Source organism: Bos javanicus, chromosome 2 (assembly GCF_032452875.1).
Source record: "Bos javanicus breed banteng chromosome 2, ARS-OSU_banteng_1.0, whole genome shotgun sequence".
NCBI lineage: Eukaryota > Metazoa > Chordata > Mammalia > Artiodactyla > Bovidae > Bos > Bos javanicus.
In genome coordinates this window covers 97,890,063-97,908,186 of record NC_083869.1, presented here as the reverse complement: position 1 = coordinate 97,908,186, position 18,124 = coordinate 97,890,063, and the positions used below count along the sequence as shown (strand labels likewise).

Genomic DNA, 18,124 nt, shown 5'->3' with positions numbered 1-18,124 from the left:
TGACTGAATTGTAAATGCCAAAAGAAGAAACCTGTCAGGTTGGTGAAAGAATGATTAAATAGTTTATTGATTTATTTGGGTGCCGCTAATTTATTTGGGTGATATGGGGATTCGTGAACAGAAACTATGTCATACATACTTTCTCTTTCCTTCAGTGCCTAGCTCTGAGCTAAGTGTCCACGTGGCACTCAATAAATAGTTGTTAAAATGGATGGAATTAAACTCTTTATTGTTCACCTATACTGCAAAAATAGCCTCCGTCCCCAGAAAGAGGCTTTCCCTAACAGAGAGAGACATCATTACCTTTGCTAGCCCTCCCAAGCAGGACTCAAGCCCAAAGAGTTTAGCTATATTATTTTGCTGGGTTTCTGGTCTATCCATAATAAAACAAATTTTCTCCCCAGAAATGAGATAACTCCTTAATGGATATTTCAAAGCGATTTGATGGCCTGGTTATGTTATGTAAATAACCAAAAAGAATCTCTACTTAAAATTCCCTAATTTAAATAAAAACTTTTACATAGACTAAAGTTTTGTTTATTCTCAATAAAGTTTGCATATTTCTAGGAATTAAAAATAAATCACTATGTTCCCATATTAACTGCCTGTATGACTTTATATCTTTTTTTTTGGATATTTTATAATTTGGCTCTCTTTTTTGGTATATTTTATTTATAAGACTTCCTTATCAAAGATAAATTTTCAGTAGGTAAAGCAGTATCTTACAATGATAATAATACTTTTATATTACCAATTTTTATAACTCCATAGTATATAAATAATGCTTTCTTTACAAGTATATAATTTAGTTATTAATATTTTATCATTCCCCCATTTTTAAAATATTCTGCAAAATTTGGCTTTATTTCACAAATTTTACTTCATCTGTACAGTTCAGGAATGATAGGCTAAAGGATTTAGGTACAGAGTAATTATTTCTCCATGTAAACTAAATTTATCTGAGCACAAGAATGTCTCCTGATTGTTCTTATTCTCCATGTATAAGTTATACCACAATAACTCCATAGTTAATAAGAATAAACAATAAACTAGATAAAAACATAAGACTGATTCTTTGAAAGAATTCAGTTCCTAAAGTAAAAGTCCTGACTCTGAAATAGATAATGTTTTATTTCTTATGTCAGATCATTTTCTGTATTACCATATAAATGGTAAACTATATGTATAAAGTTTCAAATCTATATTCTTAGAGGTTAGAGAGCACCAAAGAAAATGTTTTAAAGAGTCTAATTATGGAATCATAAAATGCTATAGGTAGGGAAGCTACCTTAAAGGCAGATTTTAGCTAACCTCTCATTTCACAGAGGAGAAAACTGTGGACTCTTGTTAAATGACCTGCCCAAGGTCACACATACTGGCATGGGTCTTTTTTTGCTTTGTTAAGCATCACTACCTCCAACTAAATACTGATGACATATCAGAAGTCTAAGCTACCAAATATATCAAGGCAGTCCTATACACTTACCAGGTAGCCATTATTAGCTTAGCTGATAATATATATGAAATACAAGAATGTCATCTGAAAGAAGACCATGAAAGAAGAGCATATATCTATTTATAGAACAATGTTAAGGAGAAACAATGCTTGGATCAGAAATTGAGATCCCTTCAGCTTGCCTGACTTAGAAAATGCTACAAATTGTTGTGTAAACCCTTGTTGAAAATTTGTTTGAATGGTATACTTTAAAAAATGGATTGTTTGCTTCTCTTTAGGCCCTTTTTAGTGTAACAGGAGTGAGTTTTCAGAATTTATACCTTTGCCCCCAGATGTGGAATACGACATATGCAGGGCTGTTTACCTTTGGCTGGGTAACATGCCCACCTCAGCCTGAGGTGCAGACATGCTGGAGACATGGCTGGAGAACCGCCTCCTTCCAATGGTGCTCAGGAGGTAAGCTTCTTGTTCACTTACCACACTGGGCATGCTGACAGAGTCATCTGAAAGGGCCAGAGAAGAGAGTGTTAGGAAATTATGACGCTGACCAGAAAACCCAGACCAGCTTTGTACTTGGGTTCCATCCTTGCCTAGAATACAACCTTAGGACAATATCTAAAGTTAAATTATCATTCGTCCCTTTGTACAGATTCAAAACTAAGACCTTTGGGAGCTTAAGAAACATTTTCACTGCTTTTATATAACCAGAGACTTTAATAGCTGAGTCTTTAGTGTCACTGAACATTGTCATTTATGAGACTATGAACATTATGAGAACTTTGAGTTAAAGTGACTAGTTACTTCATTTGGTTGAGGGAAACAGCATCAATAAAACATCAAGAATGTATCCTTATCTTGAAAAAAAAAAACCTTCTGGAGCTGAGTTTTTAATCTGCACAAAGGGTGAAGGATAATTCTTCACATCTACACATCTCCCACCCTCGAACAGCTTTCATGAAATAAACGTAAATTTCTTGTCCATTTCTACAAGTAGATTATTTGTAAAAATAAAGGGGCGTTGGCAAATTAAAGGTTTCAGAAAAGCTGGACTACAACATTTTAAACATTCCAGAAATAGTTCACTAGGGGACTGTGTTATTGAACAAATCAAGCACGTTTGACTTTCAAACACTACACTCAGGACATTTCATGATTTTTAGACTGCTGAGGCAAAGACTATCTCAGGTATTTTTTTTCCGAAAAATATTTAAAAATCTATAAAGTTCAGAAATAAATGTTTGTTTTAATCTAACTTTAAAATTAGAAGCAGACACTTATTTTCTCCATAGAAACTGAAATTCACGTATTCAAATCCATATGAAAATTAACTTTAGTATAGTATTTGTGACGAGATGACCTCATTCTAAGTGAGCTAATATTGTTTGTCATTGAACAAGAAACATATCTTGACTAACCTAGAATTTTGGTGAACTTTTTACTACCATGTAATCTGACATCACTTATTTAAAATATCCTAAGTGGTCACATTTCTAGAGAAGTTTATTTCAAACCCAGAGATGAGTATATAAAGTCCTGAAAATTTTTAATTTGCTACATAACAACTGACCTGAAGTTGATTCTTGTTATAGAATGGTATTTCCTTTTTAGGTATTCAGAGAGTAGAGTATAATCAAATATGCCTTAAAAAACATGAAAAAATGTGGTAGGATAGATTGAGCTATTTCTACTAAGACCTTTCTGGGATTCCAGTAATTTTTTCCCCCTCTTATTCAAACTCATATATCACTTAACATTTACTCCTTCGATATTTTTTTGGTGATTATATGCATTGCCTTCCATTCTTTTTTTTAAATTTTATTTATTTTATTGAAGTATAGTTGATTCACAACGTTGTGTCATTCACTCTTTTGTTAGGCATTCTTTATCAAAAAATGTCTGTTATCTCCTCTAGAAAACTCAAAGATTTTAGCCAGCAGAGAATATATCCTTCTCATACTTCTTGTTCCTCATCTCGTTCCTGCTAGGTCTTAATACAGGTTTGATTGCTGAATGGAAAATTTGTTTAATTCAAAGGTGTTAACACTCTAGCTTGCATACTGTATTTCATAAATTAATATACACCCACATCATATTGGTCATTGGGACAGTTATGATTTTGAGAGCAGAAAGATTAACAAAAACTTGCATACATGTCAGTGTATTAATGTTGGCCCTTGGTCAGTGCTATCTCTGTTTATGTCTTCTGTACTAAACTTTTCTTCCCTACTTCCTTCCTACTGGCTTGGTCATCCTCTAATTCACAAGGTCACCTGAAAAATACATTTAGCTCTATTAAAGAGAGGTTTTTTTTTTTTTTATCATTTACTATCATTTAAAAAAATTTCTAGGAGAGACTATTTCAACCATTAAAGAAAAACAGATATTACTTTAAGTTCTGGACTATTGCTAGGACTTATAATGAATATGTGAACTGCTAATCCTTGTCTCTCTCATTTTGTTTTTTTGGTCAAGATCTTTCAAGATTTCCCTAATTACAATTTTAGAATTATTTCCATGAGACATGATTTAGAAACAAATATGTCTGGAAGTTAGGTATAGGACAATATGATTATCACTTTGTTATCTATTTAACCCTGAAGCTAAATCTGGAAATATTACTGATACGTGCTTTGACTAAGTAGTTACTTCTTTCCCTCTCCTACACTTCCAACCATAGTAGGGTATTAAAGAATTTTCTTTCATCTTAGTTAATTAAAATTCTAACCTTGACTCTAATTTATTTCAGAGTGGGTTTTTTGTTGTTGTTGTTTGGTACAGAGGGGCTCTGAGTAAAAGTCTAGATTTTGTTTTCTTAAGACATAGACTGCACACTTTACAGGTTATATCAGAGTATCTTTAAAACACAATTGGGCTGCCTCAGTGACTGGGGACACTTAAATTGGGTTGTATGCCCTCAAGACACTCCGCTGGGTTTACATTCTAGACAATATTGCCAACTATTTTTTTCTGAGTTGTGAGCATATGCCTTGCTCACTTTTCTTTGCAGTCAGGTCACGTGAGTGCTGTTTTTTAAAGAAATATTTTGGCTGTGCCACATGGCACGTGGGCTCTTAGTTCCCTGACCAGGGATGGAACCCTTGCCCCCTATATTGGAAGTGCAAAGTCTTAACCACTGGACCACCGGAGAAGTCCTGTGTCACCTAAGTGCTGATTGATCTTCTAAACAAGATTGGCCAGGAAAAAGGAGAATAAATGCTCCCCTTAGTTCCTTAACCACAATTTAAATGGGTTAGTGGAAAGGTTAAATGCATAAACTCAAAGAAAATTTAGGGGTCATTAAAGATTTACTTTTTGCCTAAAATCCTACCAAATGACCAAGGATATCAAGGAATTTATAGAAAAGCAGGCATAAGAAATCATGGGATCAGTCACAATTCCATTTTAACTCCTTTTTGTAAAAATGACCAGAGGATCAGAACTGCAAAAGATCAGAAAGGCAGAAATCCACCCAAGTCCTCATTTGCATGGCCAAGCTGTGTCACACATGAGCCCCACCACCTCCCCACCCCAGATGCTGCAGGTGACCTACTTTCCTCATCCTCCTCATCAGTTCGACTCAGGGTGTCCTGGGAAGCCTGCTGGGATGGCTCACTGTCCTGCTCCCAGACAGTGCCAGTACCCGTGTTGGAGCGGGACATGGTGGCCAGGCTCAGGCGGTAAGCAGAAGTGGAGGTGCCCACGGTGCTGATGGACGTCTTTCCTTGGTAAGCTAGCAAGGTTGAGAGACCAAAGAAAATTCATAGTGAGGATGTTTTTTGGGTGGGGTGGAGGGGGTGCATAGTATGTAGCATGTGGGATTTTAGTTCCCTGACCAGGGATTGAACCTGTGCCCATCAGAAGCCAGGAGTCTTAACCACTGGACCACCAGGGAATTCCCAGGTGCTTGGAAGAAAACCAAGCTTCAAACTCTTCCCTCACAGCGTGTATTTTTTAAAAGGAAGGTCATTTAAATAGTGTGTCCCAGATAGATGAACTTTAGGACAAAGGGCTTCCCTGGTGGCTCAGACAGTAGAGTCTGCCTGCAATGTGGGAGACCCAGGGTTCAATCCCTGGGTTGGGAAGATCCCCGGAGAAGAAAATGGTAACCCACTCCAGCATTCTTGCCTGGAAAATCCCATGGACAGAGAATCCTGGCAGGCTACAGTCCATAGGGTCACAAAGAGTCAGACACGACTGAGCGACTTTCACATACATACATAGCAAACAGAATTGAAAACGTTATTAAAATAAAGAATCGGCCACTGATGTAATTGAATAGTTTTCTTGCAGGAGCATAATATCTCTAACAATAAAAAATGCTTTGATATTGCAGCCTCTCTCATTGTTTTCCAGTTTCATTTTCCAAGGCTGGCTGAATGCAGATTCATTTTGAGCTGAACTATAGATATCAATTTGATCAATTTCACTGAGAAATGTACCTTATACCTGACACAAGCATACAGAAGAAATAGACATATTGTCTGAAAGGAACTGCACAATCAAAATCAGAATACATAATTAATACTGTGTCCTTATTACCCTTTTCTGGAGATTACAATAAAACACCCCCTTGATTTTTTGTCATATTATTTCATTATAAAGCAGAACATTTGAATGGTCTTGTGCAGATTTCACCAAGATTGTATTTGACAAATATTTGGTCCTTAATACATCACCAACAATAGGTTTTAGAAAGACAAAAAGCCACATGTATAAGAATATTCTACTTATAGGTGATGACTGCCCTCTAATGGCAGAAAATGATTTCTTTTCCTTCCCTAGTAACTTGAAGTTAATATAATTACAAAAGTAAACAATGCATTCCCAAAGAAAATCTTTTGAATAATGTAAAGAAAGTAACCCCAGCCCATCAGTTTTAATTCAATCCTCTCTCTCTCCAAGTCATGAAAACTTAACGACTTTTTTATCAATCATACAGACCCAGTTTTAAGTCCTCTCACAGGTGTCATTGTCTTTGTGTATCAGTTATTTATCCTCTATTGAATCTTCATTTCTTCTTTTTATAAGCAGATTTTCAGTTACAATTTTGCAGGTATTTGTGTGGATTAAATGAGATAACATCTATGAAATAATCTACCATATAACAGATGCTCAATGAATGTGAGTCCCCTTTCCTTTTCAAAAAGGAAAATAAAGTACGAATTAAAGTAAGTTTTTTCCCCCCAGCTGTCTTCAAGAAAAAGCTGAACTACGAAAATAAAGACTGAAAAATATATTAGAAGAGGAATAAAATTAAATTCTTATGATGCCCCCTTGACTTGCACTGTTGACAAGGATGACAGGGTCAACAATGCTAGTTGTACCAAAATGGCTAACTCACACTTGGTTCCAGAAAGAGCAGTGACCTATAAAAAGGATCTTTCTTTGTTCTACTAGTCAAAGTCAAACCATCCCATGCATACTCACCCGATCCACTGTGAACTGCCTCTTTTAGAATTTTCAGTTCACTGTTGAACTCAGCAATGAGGGAGCTCTTACACAGAGGGCGTGGAATGAAACGCCGCTCTAGCTGGTCAGCAATGTGTTGTCGGGCAGAAAGCTCTTCATGGTTCTCTGCTGGTTGGGCCAGAAGCTGAAAGGAAGGCATAGATTTTCTGGTCCTCAGTTTTCCCATCTGTAAAATGGGCTAATAATTGTATTGATTTCATAGTTGGTGGTGAGGATTAAATAAAGTAATGCATATGAGGTTCTTAGAACAGTCCTTAGGAAGTGCTTAATCAATCCACTGCTTTGAATCATGGCCCCCAGATATCAGAAATCAGGCATGAAAAGAATAAAAAAAGTAGATGAACACTGAGGGTCTCAGAGGAAAACCATACTTTAACTATCTCATTTTTTTACATATTTATTTAAAATCAGGTTTCAATTATGCCACCAAAGACAAGTGATAATTCTTCAGATCATCTATTGGATCAATCTTTTTTTTTTCCTGGGGAGGGGGTAAGAGGGGAGAGGGCAACGTTTTAAGATGTTAACTAAGCTCTTACTGTAAAGGTATTCCCCAGAGGGATACTTGTCTGGGCTGATTTCTCATCAGGCATGATCTTAACAGGTCCTCCTGACTAGCAATAGCATCTCCCCCAAGACTGCTGCTGTCGTTTTGCCTTAAATCTGGGGAACAGCACGTCCATGGGGCTTGTTACTCCCCAGAGGAGAAGCACGTAGCACACCTTGCACTGGATGAAAGGTCGCAGGAGCACGAAGATGGGGATTCGGGTCCGTACGATGAAGTCTAGGAAGTCCCACAGGGCCAGGCCTCCGACCTTCCGCAGGGCCATCTCCTTCACCTGGAGGCTCAGCCAGTACCACTGGCTTCCGAGCTGCCTCTCAAAGCAGACGAGGATCACCTTCAGCGCTTCACACCAGGAAAAGAGAAAACTGAGTCTGCACACTTGTGCCTCAGAGGAACCCTGCCCACACCCAGCTGCCTGCATCCTCAGCCCTCTTATGCATCAGACAATTTTCAAATTTCTAAACTTTCTCCATGTTTCCAAAATCTTCAGTGTACTTCTGAGTGAGTGTTCTGACATAAGGACATATATTTGTATAGTAAACATGTTTTGATTCTGATTAAGAGAACACATATATCTTCATTAAGTGCATTTAACTACTACTTTGGAAAATTTACACTGAAGCAATTTATAGAACTGAAAGGGAAATGTGTTATAAACATGATACATAGCTGATATTTTGCTTTCTAAAAGTTTTATCATAGCGGCTTTATGGTAATATCAGCATACCGCTCACATCTGAAGATAAAATATTTTCCTTTTTTTCCCTTTCAGCTTAGAAATAATATATCCTTGTCATTAGAAGTAAAATCAACCCATGCAGAAATGCAAAGTTAAAAAAAGGAGTACTTTCCCTTCCTGACCCCACTGTAAACTGCTCCCCAGAGTAAACAATAAGTGTGTTTGAGTAGATTCTTCCAGAAGAGAAAACTCTATCCTTCCTCCCTCGCCTCTCATCATGTCTATTACTAAACCCTATGGGATTTCTTTTACAATATCTCTTTTCTTCCAGATTCTGGCAGCTTTGTTACAAGCTACATTTTAAAATATATTTTTAGGAAGCAGATTTCTCAGTGTGTCAAGATAAACCAGAATACTGTAATGACATCAAAGATTATGATGGGGGCTTCCTCTGCCACCCGAGCTCTCCCCCGAGTGTCTCCCGTGGGGCAGTCAAGGTAACTTGGGCATTGGCCATCATGTATTAAGGCCTATCTCAGCATCTAGAAGACACATACAAATCCAACTCCTTAAAGCCCTTGGAAATCACCATTACCTTCTATTTTGGGCATTTGTAGGAGGAAAACTAGGGCATATAACACAGAGACAGATGTGGTAAGATTCTTCCTTCCCCATCTACTCACCTCTATTCCTCTCCCTTGATGTTGCAAGCACATAAACAAAAAGTAGCATTCCTCTAACCCTACCCTGATCCTGGTAACACTTCTATTGTTGTGTGCCTGTTGGCCTTCTTTGGATTCCTGCCTTCCTACTTTCTACCTTCACTGGCATCAGCCCAAAACCAGCAGAATGGCAAAGGGCTCAAGGATTCTGGTGATGGATGGATTCGATTTGAAATTTGGTCCTGCCACCAAACAGTGTGACTTTAGGTAAGTTACTTAACCTTTCTGTGCCTTCATCATCGTCATTTAGTTGCTAAGTCACATCCAATTCTTGCGACCCCATGGACACTGGCCTGCCAGGCTCTTCTGTCCATGGGATTCTCCAGGCAAGAATACCAGAGTGGGTTGCCATTTCCTTCTCCAAGGGATCTTCCCAGGCCTTAGCCTCTTACTAAAGTAAGAACATTTATTTCTTTGAGCTGTTGTGAGGATTCCAGAGTGATGATAATGTAAAGTATAGAAAACAGTGCCCACTAAGTGCTCAAAATAAAGGTAAAAATAAATTTAAAAGAGAAGTCCAGTAGCCTGGCCAAGTAACCAAAGACTCTGCCTTCATTAAAAAGGCAGAAAATGGAAAAAACAAACAACCCAATCAAAAAATGGGTAGAAGATCTAAATAGACATTTCTCCAAAGAAGACATGCAAATGACCAAAAGGCACATGAAAAGATGTTCAGCATTGCTAACTATCAGAGAAATGCAGATCAAAACTACAATGGGGTATTACCTTACACCAGTCAGAATGGCCATCATTAAAAAGTTTACAAATAATAAATGCTGGAGAGGGTGTGGAGAAAAGGAACCCTCCTATATTGTTGGTGGGAATGTAAAATGGTACAGCCACTATGGAGAACAGTATGGAGGTTCTTTAAAAAAAAAAAATAGAGCTACCGAATGATCCTACAATCCCACTCCTGGGCAAATATCCAGAGAAAGCCACAATTAGAAAAGATACACACACCCCAATGTTCATTGCAGCACCATTTATAATAGCCAAGACATGGAAGCAACATAAATGTCAATCAACAGGTGAATGGATAAAGGAGATGAGGTATGTTTATACAATGGAATATTACTTTGCCATAAAAAAGAATGAAATAATACCATTTGCAGCAACCTGGATGGACCTAGAGATGATCATATTAAATGAAGGAAGTCAGACAGAGAAAGACAAATATCATATAGTATCACTTTTATGTGAATCTAAAAAATGATACAAATGAACTTATATACAAAACAGAAATAGACCCACGGACATAGAAAACAAATTTATGGTTACCAAAGGGAAAGAGGGAGAAGCATAAATAAGGAGTTTGGGATTAACATATACACACTACTATATATAAAACAGATAACCTACAAGGAAGTACTGTATAACACAAGGAACTCTACTAGATATTTCATAATAACCTATAAGGGAAAAGAATATGAAAGAAAATAGCTATCTATATATGCGGAACTGAATTACTTTGCCTGAAACTAACATAACATTGTAAATCAAGTATAGTTCAATTAAGATAAAAGGCAGAAAGTGGACAGAACTGAAGATAGTTACTTGTTAAGTGTTTCCTCCTATCCCTCTATTCCATGTTAAGGCTTCTTTCTCCAACATCCTCTGCACAATCCCAAACCTCATGCAGGGCTCTGTACTAGAGTCTGGATCTTATCTGAAACCTACGTTCTCCTGCCTCTGGCAACCAAGTGCTATGCGTGGGCAGGCCCTGTGCACATACAGCCTTGGCTTTTTTTTTCATTTTCATTGTCAATCATAACATTTTCAAATACATCCTTTATGATGCAGCCCAAACACCTCTACCCACTGCCCCACAACCTCTCACACACTCCAAACTCCAAGGACCTGTTTTTACCATTCTGTCTGCTTTGGTGATGGAGAAAACAATGGCACACCACTCCAGTACTCTTGCCTGGAAAATCCCATGGACGGAGGAGCCTGGTAGGCTGCAGTCCATGGGGTCGCTAAGAGTCGGACACGACTGAGCGACTTCACTTTCACTTTTCACTTTCATGCATTGGAGAAGGAAATGGCAACCCACTCCAGTGTTCTTGCCTGGAGAATCCCAGGGACGGGGGAGCCTGGTGGGCTGCCGTCTATGGGGTCGCACAGAGTTGGACACGACTGAAGTGACTTAGCAGCAGCAGCTGCTTTGGTGAACTGAAAAATGTCAGGCAAGATGTTTTCAGCTTCCTCCTTTTGAGATTTTCTATGGCCAGTGCTCCTTAGCCTCAGTGCAGTGACAGGGGTAGCCTTTTCTCCCTGGCTTAGTTAATTCTAGTCAAAGAGTAGCTTCTGGTATTCAATGGGAATACCATTCAAGTCATGGCAGTGGGAAGAGGTAACAGGAAAGCAGAAGTAGAGACTGATGCTTTGTACTTGCTGAAATGGTTTCTTTAAAGACTTTCTGGATACAGGTCTTTTAAAATACTTTTTGAGTCAAGGAGGAATATAGCTAAGTAAGTAATATGTATATACATATACACGTATATACATATTTTGTTATTCAGCTGCTCAGTTGTGTCCAACTCTTTGCGACCCCATGGACTGCAGCACACAAGGCTTCCCTGTCCTTCACCATCTCCCGGAGTTTGCTCAAACTCATGTCTGTTGAGTCAGTGATGCCATCCAACCATCCCATCCTCTGTTGCCCCCTTCTCCTCCTGCCCTCAATCTTTCCCAGTTTCAGGGTCTTTTCCAATGCGTCAGCTCTTCACATCAGGTGGCCAAAGTATTGGAGCTTCAGCTTCAGCATCAGTCCTTTCAATGTGTACACACACATATATATGTGTTTGTGTATATATCTCTATCTATACCTATATCTATTTTATATTTTTATTTCTCTATTTATTGAGAGAGAAAGAAGTACCCACCTAAGTACGCTGCTTGGCTGGTGGACTCTGCCAACCCTTCCTTGCGTAGGTCTTTGCTTGCATCCCCCGGGGTGGAGCAGTGAGCAGGGGAGCTCTCCAACATAAAATTCTTGCTCCTGGATGTGCTGATGATCCGTGGAGGAAGGAGCACATTAATGACCGTCTGCAGTAGCAGCTGTACCTCGGGCTGTTCCAGCCATGGGCTGTCTGAGGGGCAGAGTTTGGAAGGAGGAAGTGGAAATAAAAGCAAATCACAAGGCAAACTTTCCACATTAGACACTGAAAAATTCAACTCTCTTTCCAATTCCAAACTAGAACACCCTAGAAATTCGAGTGTCTTCCCCACCAAGTACAGCTTCTCCTATGGACAGAAGTAGCGCTCCTGGTACTGGGTGTCTCCTCCGCAGTCAGCATCAAAAGGTCCCTGTTCTTAGCCAAATCTCCTGCTTACCATTTCAATCTCCTTTCTTTTTATTTTTTTTCTGTTCAAATACTCATAACACACTGCCTTTACATTTGAGATAAACTTTTCCTAAAAGGAAAAATCCCCCCAAAAGAAAGAGTAATGAAAACATATTGAAATTTAATGACAATGGCAGGATGTATGCCAAACCTAGTGTCAATAGGTTATCAAGTCCATTTATCTGTCAATTCATATCATACTGTACTTCAGGTACTCCCATTTTCATAATTGAAACAATGCTCTTTTGATTTTTGCTATCCTGAAATGATGTTAAATAGCATGTGTCTTCTAAGAAGTGGAGCACAGAAAGTCTTGACCAAGGGCAGCTAAATTGAATAGAAAGAAAACCATATATCCTAAGATATATGTTTAAATCATTCAGATCGAGTTTAATGATGGTCTCCATGGGAAAAGGAAGATACAACAGCCTGATACTTAAGAAAACACAGTAACAATAATAAATTTCTTTTAGTTAAATTAATCAGACCTTTGCTTCCAGATCCTACTGTGAGCACAAATGGGATGAGCAGATTTAAAAGCATCCCCTCCCTTCGCTCTTGATTGGTGAATGGGGAGATCACATGGCTTAAGGGGAAATCTTCTTTTAAAGCCTGTGCAGCAATAATAGAAAAAAAGATTAATTGACCCCCTCACGCATTCAGTCTGTTTGTTCTTACACAGCATGGTGGAGACAGGGACTCCCTGCTGGCTGCACCTGCAAACTAGGAGTTCAATTGTCATCTGTGCAGCATACAAGATTCACCCCAAATTGATACTTTACCATTTGCTTGATATAATTGAGAGCTACATACCTAAAAAAACAGTAATATTTGAATATCAAATGAAAAATTTTAATATCTATCATTTAGTACAAAATCCCCGCATTACCCCCTTCAGTTTCTCCATGTGTCTATCCACCAATAAATATTTTAGTGACCAAAGAAAAAGAAGAAAAGGAGAACTTGCCACCTGCTCCATTTGGGAGTTATTTAAAAGTCATCTGACCTTTGTATGAGACCTTCTTCCAGCCAGAAAGCAATAGACAATATAGAAAGAAATAATGAGCTCTGTATACAGGTTGTTAAAATGTATCACTTTAGGGATGCCTCTGTATCCTTTCTGCATAGTAACCACAGCACTTGCTGAATCTCTTTTCCATAATCTACCTATTAGCTGGATGATGGACCATCAAACTTGGTTTGTCAGATAACGAATGGGTTAGTTATCCAGTTGCAGCAATTGTATACTTTCCATTGGTCACAGAGTTTTCTGGTGACTTACCATTCTTTAAAATAAGTGACAAACAAATAAGCAGGGACATTGGGATTGTACACATTTTTTTTTTGGCTTGGGAATGATTATTTTAATTTTAGGAACTAAAAGAAGTGGAAGAAAAATGATAAAAACACCCATAATATTTAACCCACAATCATTAAAGAAAAGTAAGATATTCAAAGTCTAGTAATAACATTTGAAAATTTTTTTTATTGCAGTTCTTTCTGCAATAATGTAAAACCAGACTTTGAATATTACTCTTTTAATTAACAACTGTGAGCTGATTATCTGTGGACCATTATTTTCCTAAAGTTTTGGCACATGTTTTAAATGACAGAAGTGGTTCCTGAGGTGTGGCAGGACTGCAATGACTCTGCTATTTTTGAGATCTCAAGAAGAATTACAGAAGCACAACTTTAGGATCATGCTCAGGGCTTAAGCTCCAAACCTGCAAAAGTTTGGAGATGTTTACACTTCTGTTTCACAGATTTTGCCCAGCCTTTGCAGAAAAATAAAAGAGAACACCATGATCTGGTGCCTCAACCAGCAACATAATGAGCGTGACAAACAGGTAAGGCAGTCACACCTGTATCTGCAATGCTACAAGCCGGACAACAGCTGTGCTGAAGGGCAGAGGTGGTGAGAGATAAGGGCTGAGATGAAGAAGGGGTAATCCATCAGCAACACTGGAGGGTCCTACCACTCCCATCACCTGAAATACAAACAGAGCACATGACCAGCCTTGACTATTGCAATTTCATGCAACTGTAGGAAGGGAGTCTCAGTCAATTATAATAATAATTTGAAGGTTGGGCATGTTACTTTTAATCTGTTCGTGCTGCCTTCTTTTGAAGGCATGTAATATCTGGAGTCAGATCAAATGATTACACCAGCTTTAGCCAAGGTTTTGTAGAATGCTGTTTATAACTAACTATGTAAATAATGAGAGATGAATCAAAAGTTAGTCTAATCAGGAGACTGGACATACTTACTTGTGGACTCAAAGGAATGAAGTCAACATTCTTTGATGGAGTAAATACTGACGACAATGATGATGGCAAGAGCTCTATTTGCACTAGGCATTCCAGCTACAGATTTATTGCTTAACTAGCTAAGCAGCAGATTCTATTCATGAAATGCTCTACCATGGTTTCCACATTGTACAAAACCTTGTCAAGATCAGACTCTAGATATTACATAAATGATAAAAGAAGTTTTTTTTTTTTTCCTCTTCACATAAATCCTAGACTGGCCAACTCATAGTGTCATTTCGCACTAAAAAAACACCAAAAATCCTCTTTGCCCTTTAAACTCCCCCACCCCAAACTACCTCAACTTCTAGCCAATTGCACAGTCTCCCGCCACCCCACTCTCCAACTGGCAGCCCTCAACTCTCAGCGCAACTTGAAGAGGTCAATTGTCAAAGTAGCACGTGGGAAGCAGCACACGAAAATCCCATCTGTGTAGGGATCTCCCCACGCACCACCTTGAAATGTACCTCACTATTTTCAGTGTCACCTGAGCCGTCTGTTTTCATGGGTAGGTATGTAGGTAGGTAGGTTGACCTGTAAGTCTTCAGCTCAGAGAAGTCAATAGCAGAGTTAAATTTTGTAAAGTTTCATAACATTGCCACTTGGCTACTCACCAGATTGACACAGACATTGATCAGTGACCTAAGGTGAGGCAGGAAGGATATGATTGGCTGCCTCTGAAGTGTCAAACAAACCCCTTCAATCAAATTGCTGGCAGGCTCCCACTCAACCTGTCGCCTGGAATACAATATAGGAGCCATTAGCAGTGTGGCTCCCTTCTGGAGACTGCCTGAAACAAGCGAATGAGACAGTGATTCTGATGCCGTCTAAGACAGGATGGGTGTCTGAGACAAGAAAGTGCTTCACCAGGGATGAAGTTTACCCATATTGTTCCAAAAGTACAGAGCACAGTGGGAAAGGAAGAGGATACTGAACACGCGGCAGAGGCACTCCTGCCCCACTCGACTAGTGAGACAAAATCTACTGAAGGGAAAACAGAGATGATGAATGAGTGGCCTTTCAAGTTTCCTGGCTTTAGCTTTGAAAAAGGGTATGAGACTACCATTATAGGAAACCTGCTGTAGGAGTCATTCCTCACAACAGAAGTAATCTGACTACAGGCTGTGCTTTTATAATGCTTTTTAAAAAAATCAGATTACAGTTGATTTCATAAGCTTTTATACCAGACTATAACTAATTAGACTTATGTGCATTCACTCCAGGAAAACAGTCTATTTTAAAAGTGTTCTTTCTTGACCTTCTGAAAAATGATGCTTTGGGACCACTTTCTGTGGTAGTAAATATGGTGGTATACATATCTCAATTAGATGAACATCAGATTTTCTGTAATAAAAGACAATCTGGTCTGTAATTGTCTCAGGACCAAAGAGGCATGTCTATGGTCCCCTAAATAAACAGGTTGGGCTTTACTGAGATCAATGCTATTTCCAAATATTATCCTGGAAATACTTTCTAAGCTTACATTACCTACCAGATTGAAATCACTGTCATGATAAAATAGTAATGTTCATACATGGGGATATGTTGGCATCCCTGTTGTACAAGTAACCCACAGGTCAGGTTCAGTCAACATTTCTCTTGTTGAACTTAGATCACCTGAAGAAATTTAATCCAAGGCAACCCCAAATTCACACATTGTACCCCAAGAAAATTGCCTATTAGTAACCAAGTCTACACATTAATCCTGGAGAAGGCGATGGCACCCCACTCTAGTACTCTTGCCTGGGAAATCCCATGGATGGAGGAACCTGGTAGGCTGCAGTCCATGGGATTGCAAAGAGTCAGACACGACTGAGCGACTTCACTTTCACTTTTCACTTTCATGCATTGAAGAAGGAAATGGCAACCCATTCCAGTGTTCTTGCCTGGAGAATCCCAGGGACAGGGGAGCCTGGTGGGCTGCCGTCTATGGGGTCACACAGAGTTGGACACGACTGAAGTGACTTAGCCACATATTAATCCAAAAGTCTACTTTTAGGAAGCTGCTATTCTTCATAACAGGCTTAATTATATGACAAATGAGGTAGCCTATGCAGGTGTTAACATCTTTAGATGAAAAGTTATTTTTACACATCTTTGTAAGATGTATAAAACTTTGGTCATTTGCCAGTAGGGACAAGTGTTCTATTGGAACTGTTAAAGAAAATAGGAGTGCTTTGAGGATAGGCCTTTCTATGCTACTAAAATAACCTTGAAATCATGTATAGGCATCCATCATCATGGTAGAAAAGAATATAGGATCAAACTGTCAAACATTTATTAGAATAAAATGTTTCAATTTCTTTTTAATAAATTCAACAGCTTCAAATGGCTGCATAAATGAAGAAGAACAGGATAAAACCTGGAAAAGTTCTGGCACATTGAGCAATAAGTGCTACAAATTCTTGGGCAAGAGTTGCATTGATTTGGGGTTAGTTTAATAGGACGGAAAATGGTCTCACTGAAACTTCAAATTTCCAATCTACTGGGTTTATTAGCATTTCTTAATTGATTTGTTTGCCCACTGTAGCTATAGATTTCCAGACTGGGTTCAGATCTCCAGGTAGATGGGTTCAGAGACATCTGCTCATAGAGAGGCTACCAAATGATATTTCAGGCCCCAGAATGGAGATCAAGTGATAACAACATTGATTTAGTACCATCTGAATTAGGTATTTGTTATCAACCCTGAGATCTCTTCCGGTGGTGCTTTACTGATTATTGTAAAGCTTGCATTTCTCCAAAGTGATACCTAAAATACTATGTTAAACATGTATTTTTTGAACATCAAGTTAATTTTTCTTCTGTCCTTAGTTGTTTAATTTATAAGGCATATCCTGCCTTATTTGAAAAGGAATTGAAGGATACACATTGAACTTTTTAAGTGTGTCAGATAAGGAACATGATAGCTAAGAAATAAATAGATTTTCAAGATAGATGTATACTTTGGAAGAATATGTTATTTCCTCAAAAATACAGACCTGGCTACTTATGCATTCATATCCTGATTAGCTGTGCACATATAACCAACAGAACACTTTTGAGCCATTCCTTCAACTCTGGATTGATCCACCACCTTAAAAGCTGACAGACTTGAAATCTGAGGCTTGCAATACCTGCAGTTGATTAGGAGGCCTCCTCACCTCAAAGTAGGCATCTTATGGATTTTGTTGAACATCCTATCCAATCTCTTTAAAATGAGGATAAGGGCCGGCCTCACTGCCTCAGCGCTCCAGTCGGTGATGGGGAGCATCTCCATGATGTAGCGTCGAAGCCCACGGCTCTCCATGGTCTGGGTGTCGTATGGTGCCAGCTTCAGAAGGGAGTGTGCGATTTCTGCCAACCTTTAAATAAGAATAAGCTTAGAATGCCACCAACCATGGGAATTTTCCTCACACAGCATCATGATAATCACCCTCCTTCCAATACACTGACTCCCTGAGCTACAAACATTCTAGCACATTTTCTTATACTATGTAAATAAACATTAAAAAAAAATCTGGACAAAATTAGACCCATATATGTCTCTGAAGCCTTTCCTATTTGTCAGTTCCCCCTCTTCTACTCTTTTTTGGACAT

General features: G+C 38.6%; 1 protein-coding gene across 15 annotated transcripts in view; it reads right to left on the bottom strand.

Moving 5' to 3' along the window:
- Nucleotides 1-18,124, bottom strand: part of UNC80 (unc-80 homolog, NALCN channel complex subunit) — a 231,215-nt gene that overhangs the window by 15,250 nt on the left and 197,841 nt on the right. For 13 of the 15 annotated variants that reach the window (XM_061383579.1, XM_061383588.1, XM_061383596.1 and 10 more), the window contains 9 exons: nucleotides 17,689-17,889; nucleotides 15,160-15,283; nucleotides 14,101-14,226; nucleotides 12,727-12,850; nucleotides 11,777-11,983; nucleotides 7,648-7,832; nucleotides 6,884-7,049; nucleotides 5,007-5,186; nucleotides 1,821-1,959 (listed from right to left, as the gene is read on the bottom strand). In XM_061383579.1, coding sequence (XP_061239563.1) covers nucleotides 1,821-1,959; nucleotides 5,007-5,186; nucleotides 6,884-7,049; nucleotides 7,648-7,832; nucleotides 11,777-11,983; nucleotides 12,727-12,850; nucleotides 14,101-14,226; nucleotides 15,160-15,283; nucleotides 17,689-17,889 — 1,452 coding nt within the window. Of the gene's footprint in view, nucleotides 1-1,820; nucleotides 1,960-5,006; nucleotides 5,187-6,883; nucleotides 7,050-7,647; nucleotides 7,833-11,776; nucleotides 11,984-12,726; nucleotides 12,851-14,100; nucleotides 14,227-15,159; nucleotides 15,284-17,688; nucleotides 17,890-18,124 lie in introns of those variants that run through there. The other 2 variants (XM_061383649.1, XM_061383689.1) reach the window with 2 other exon arrangements.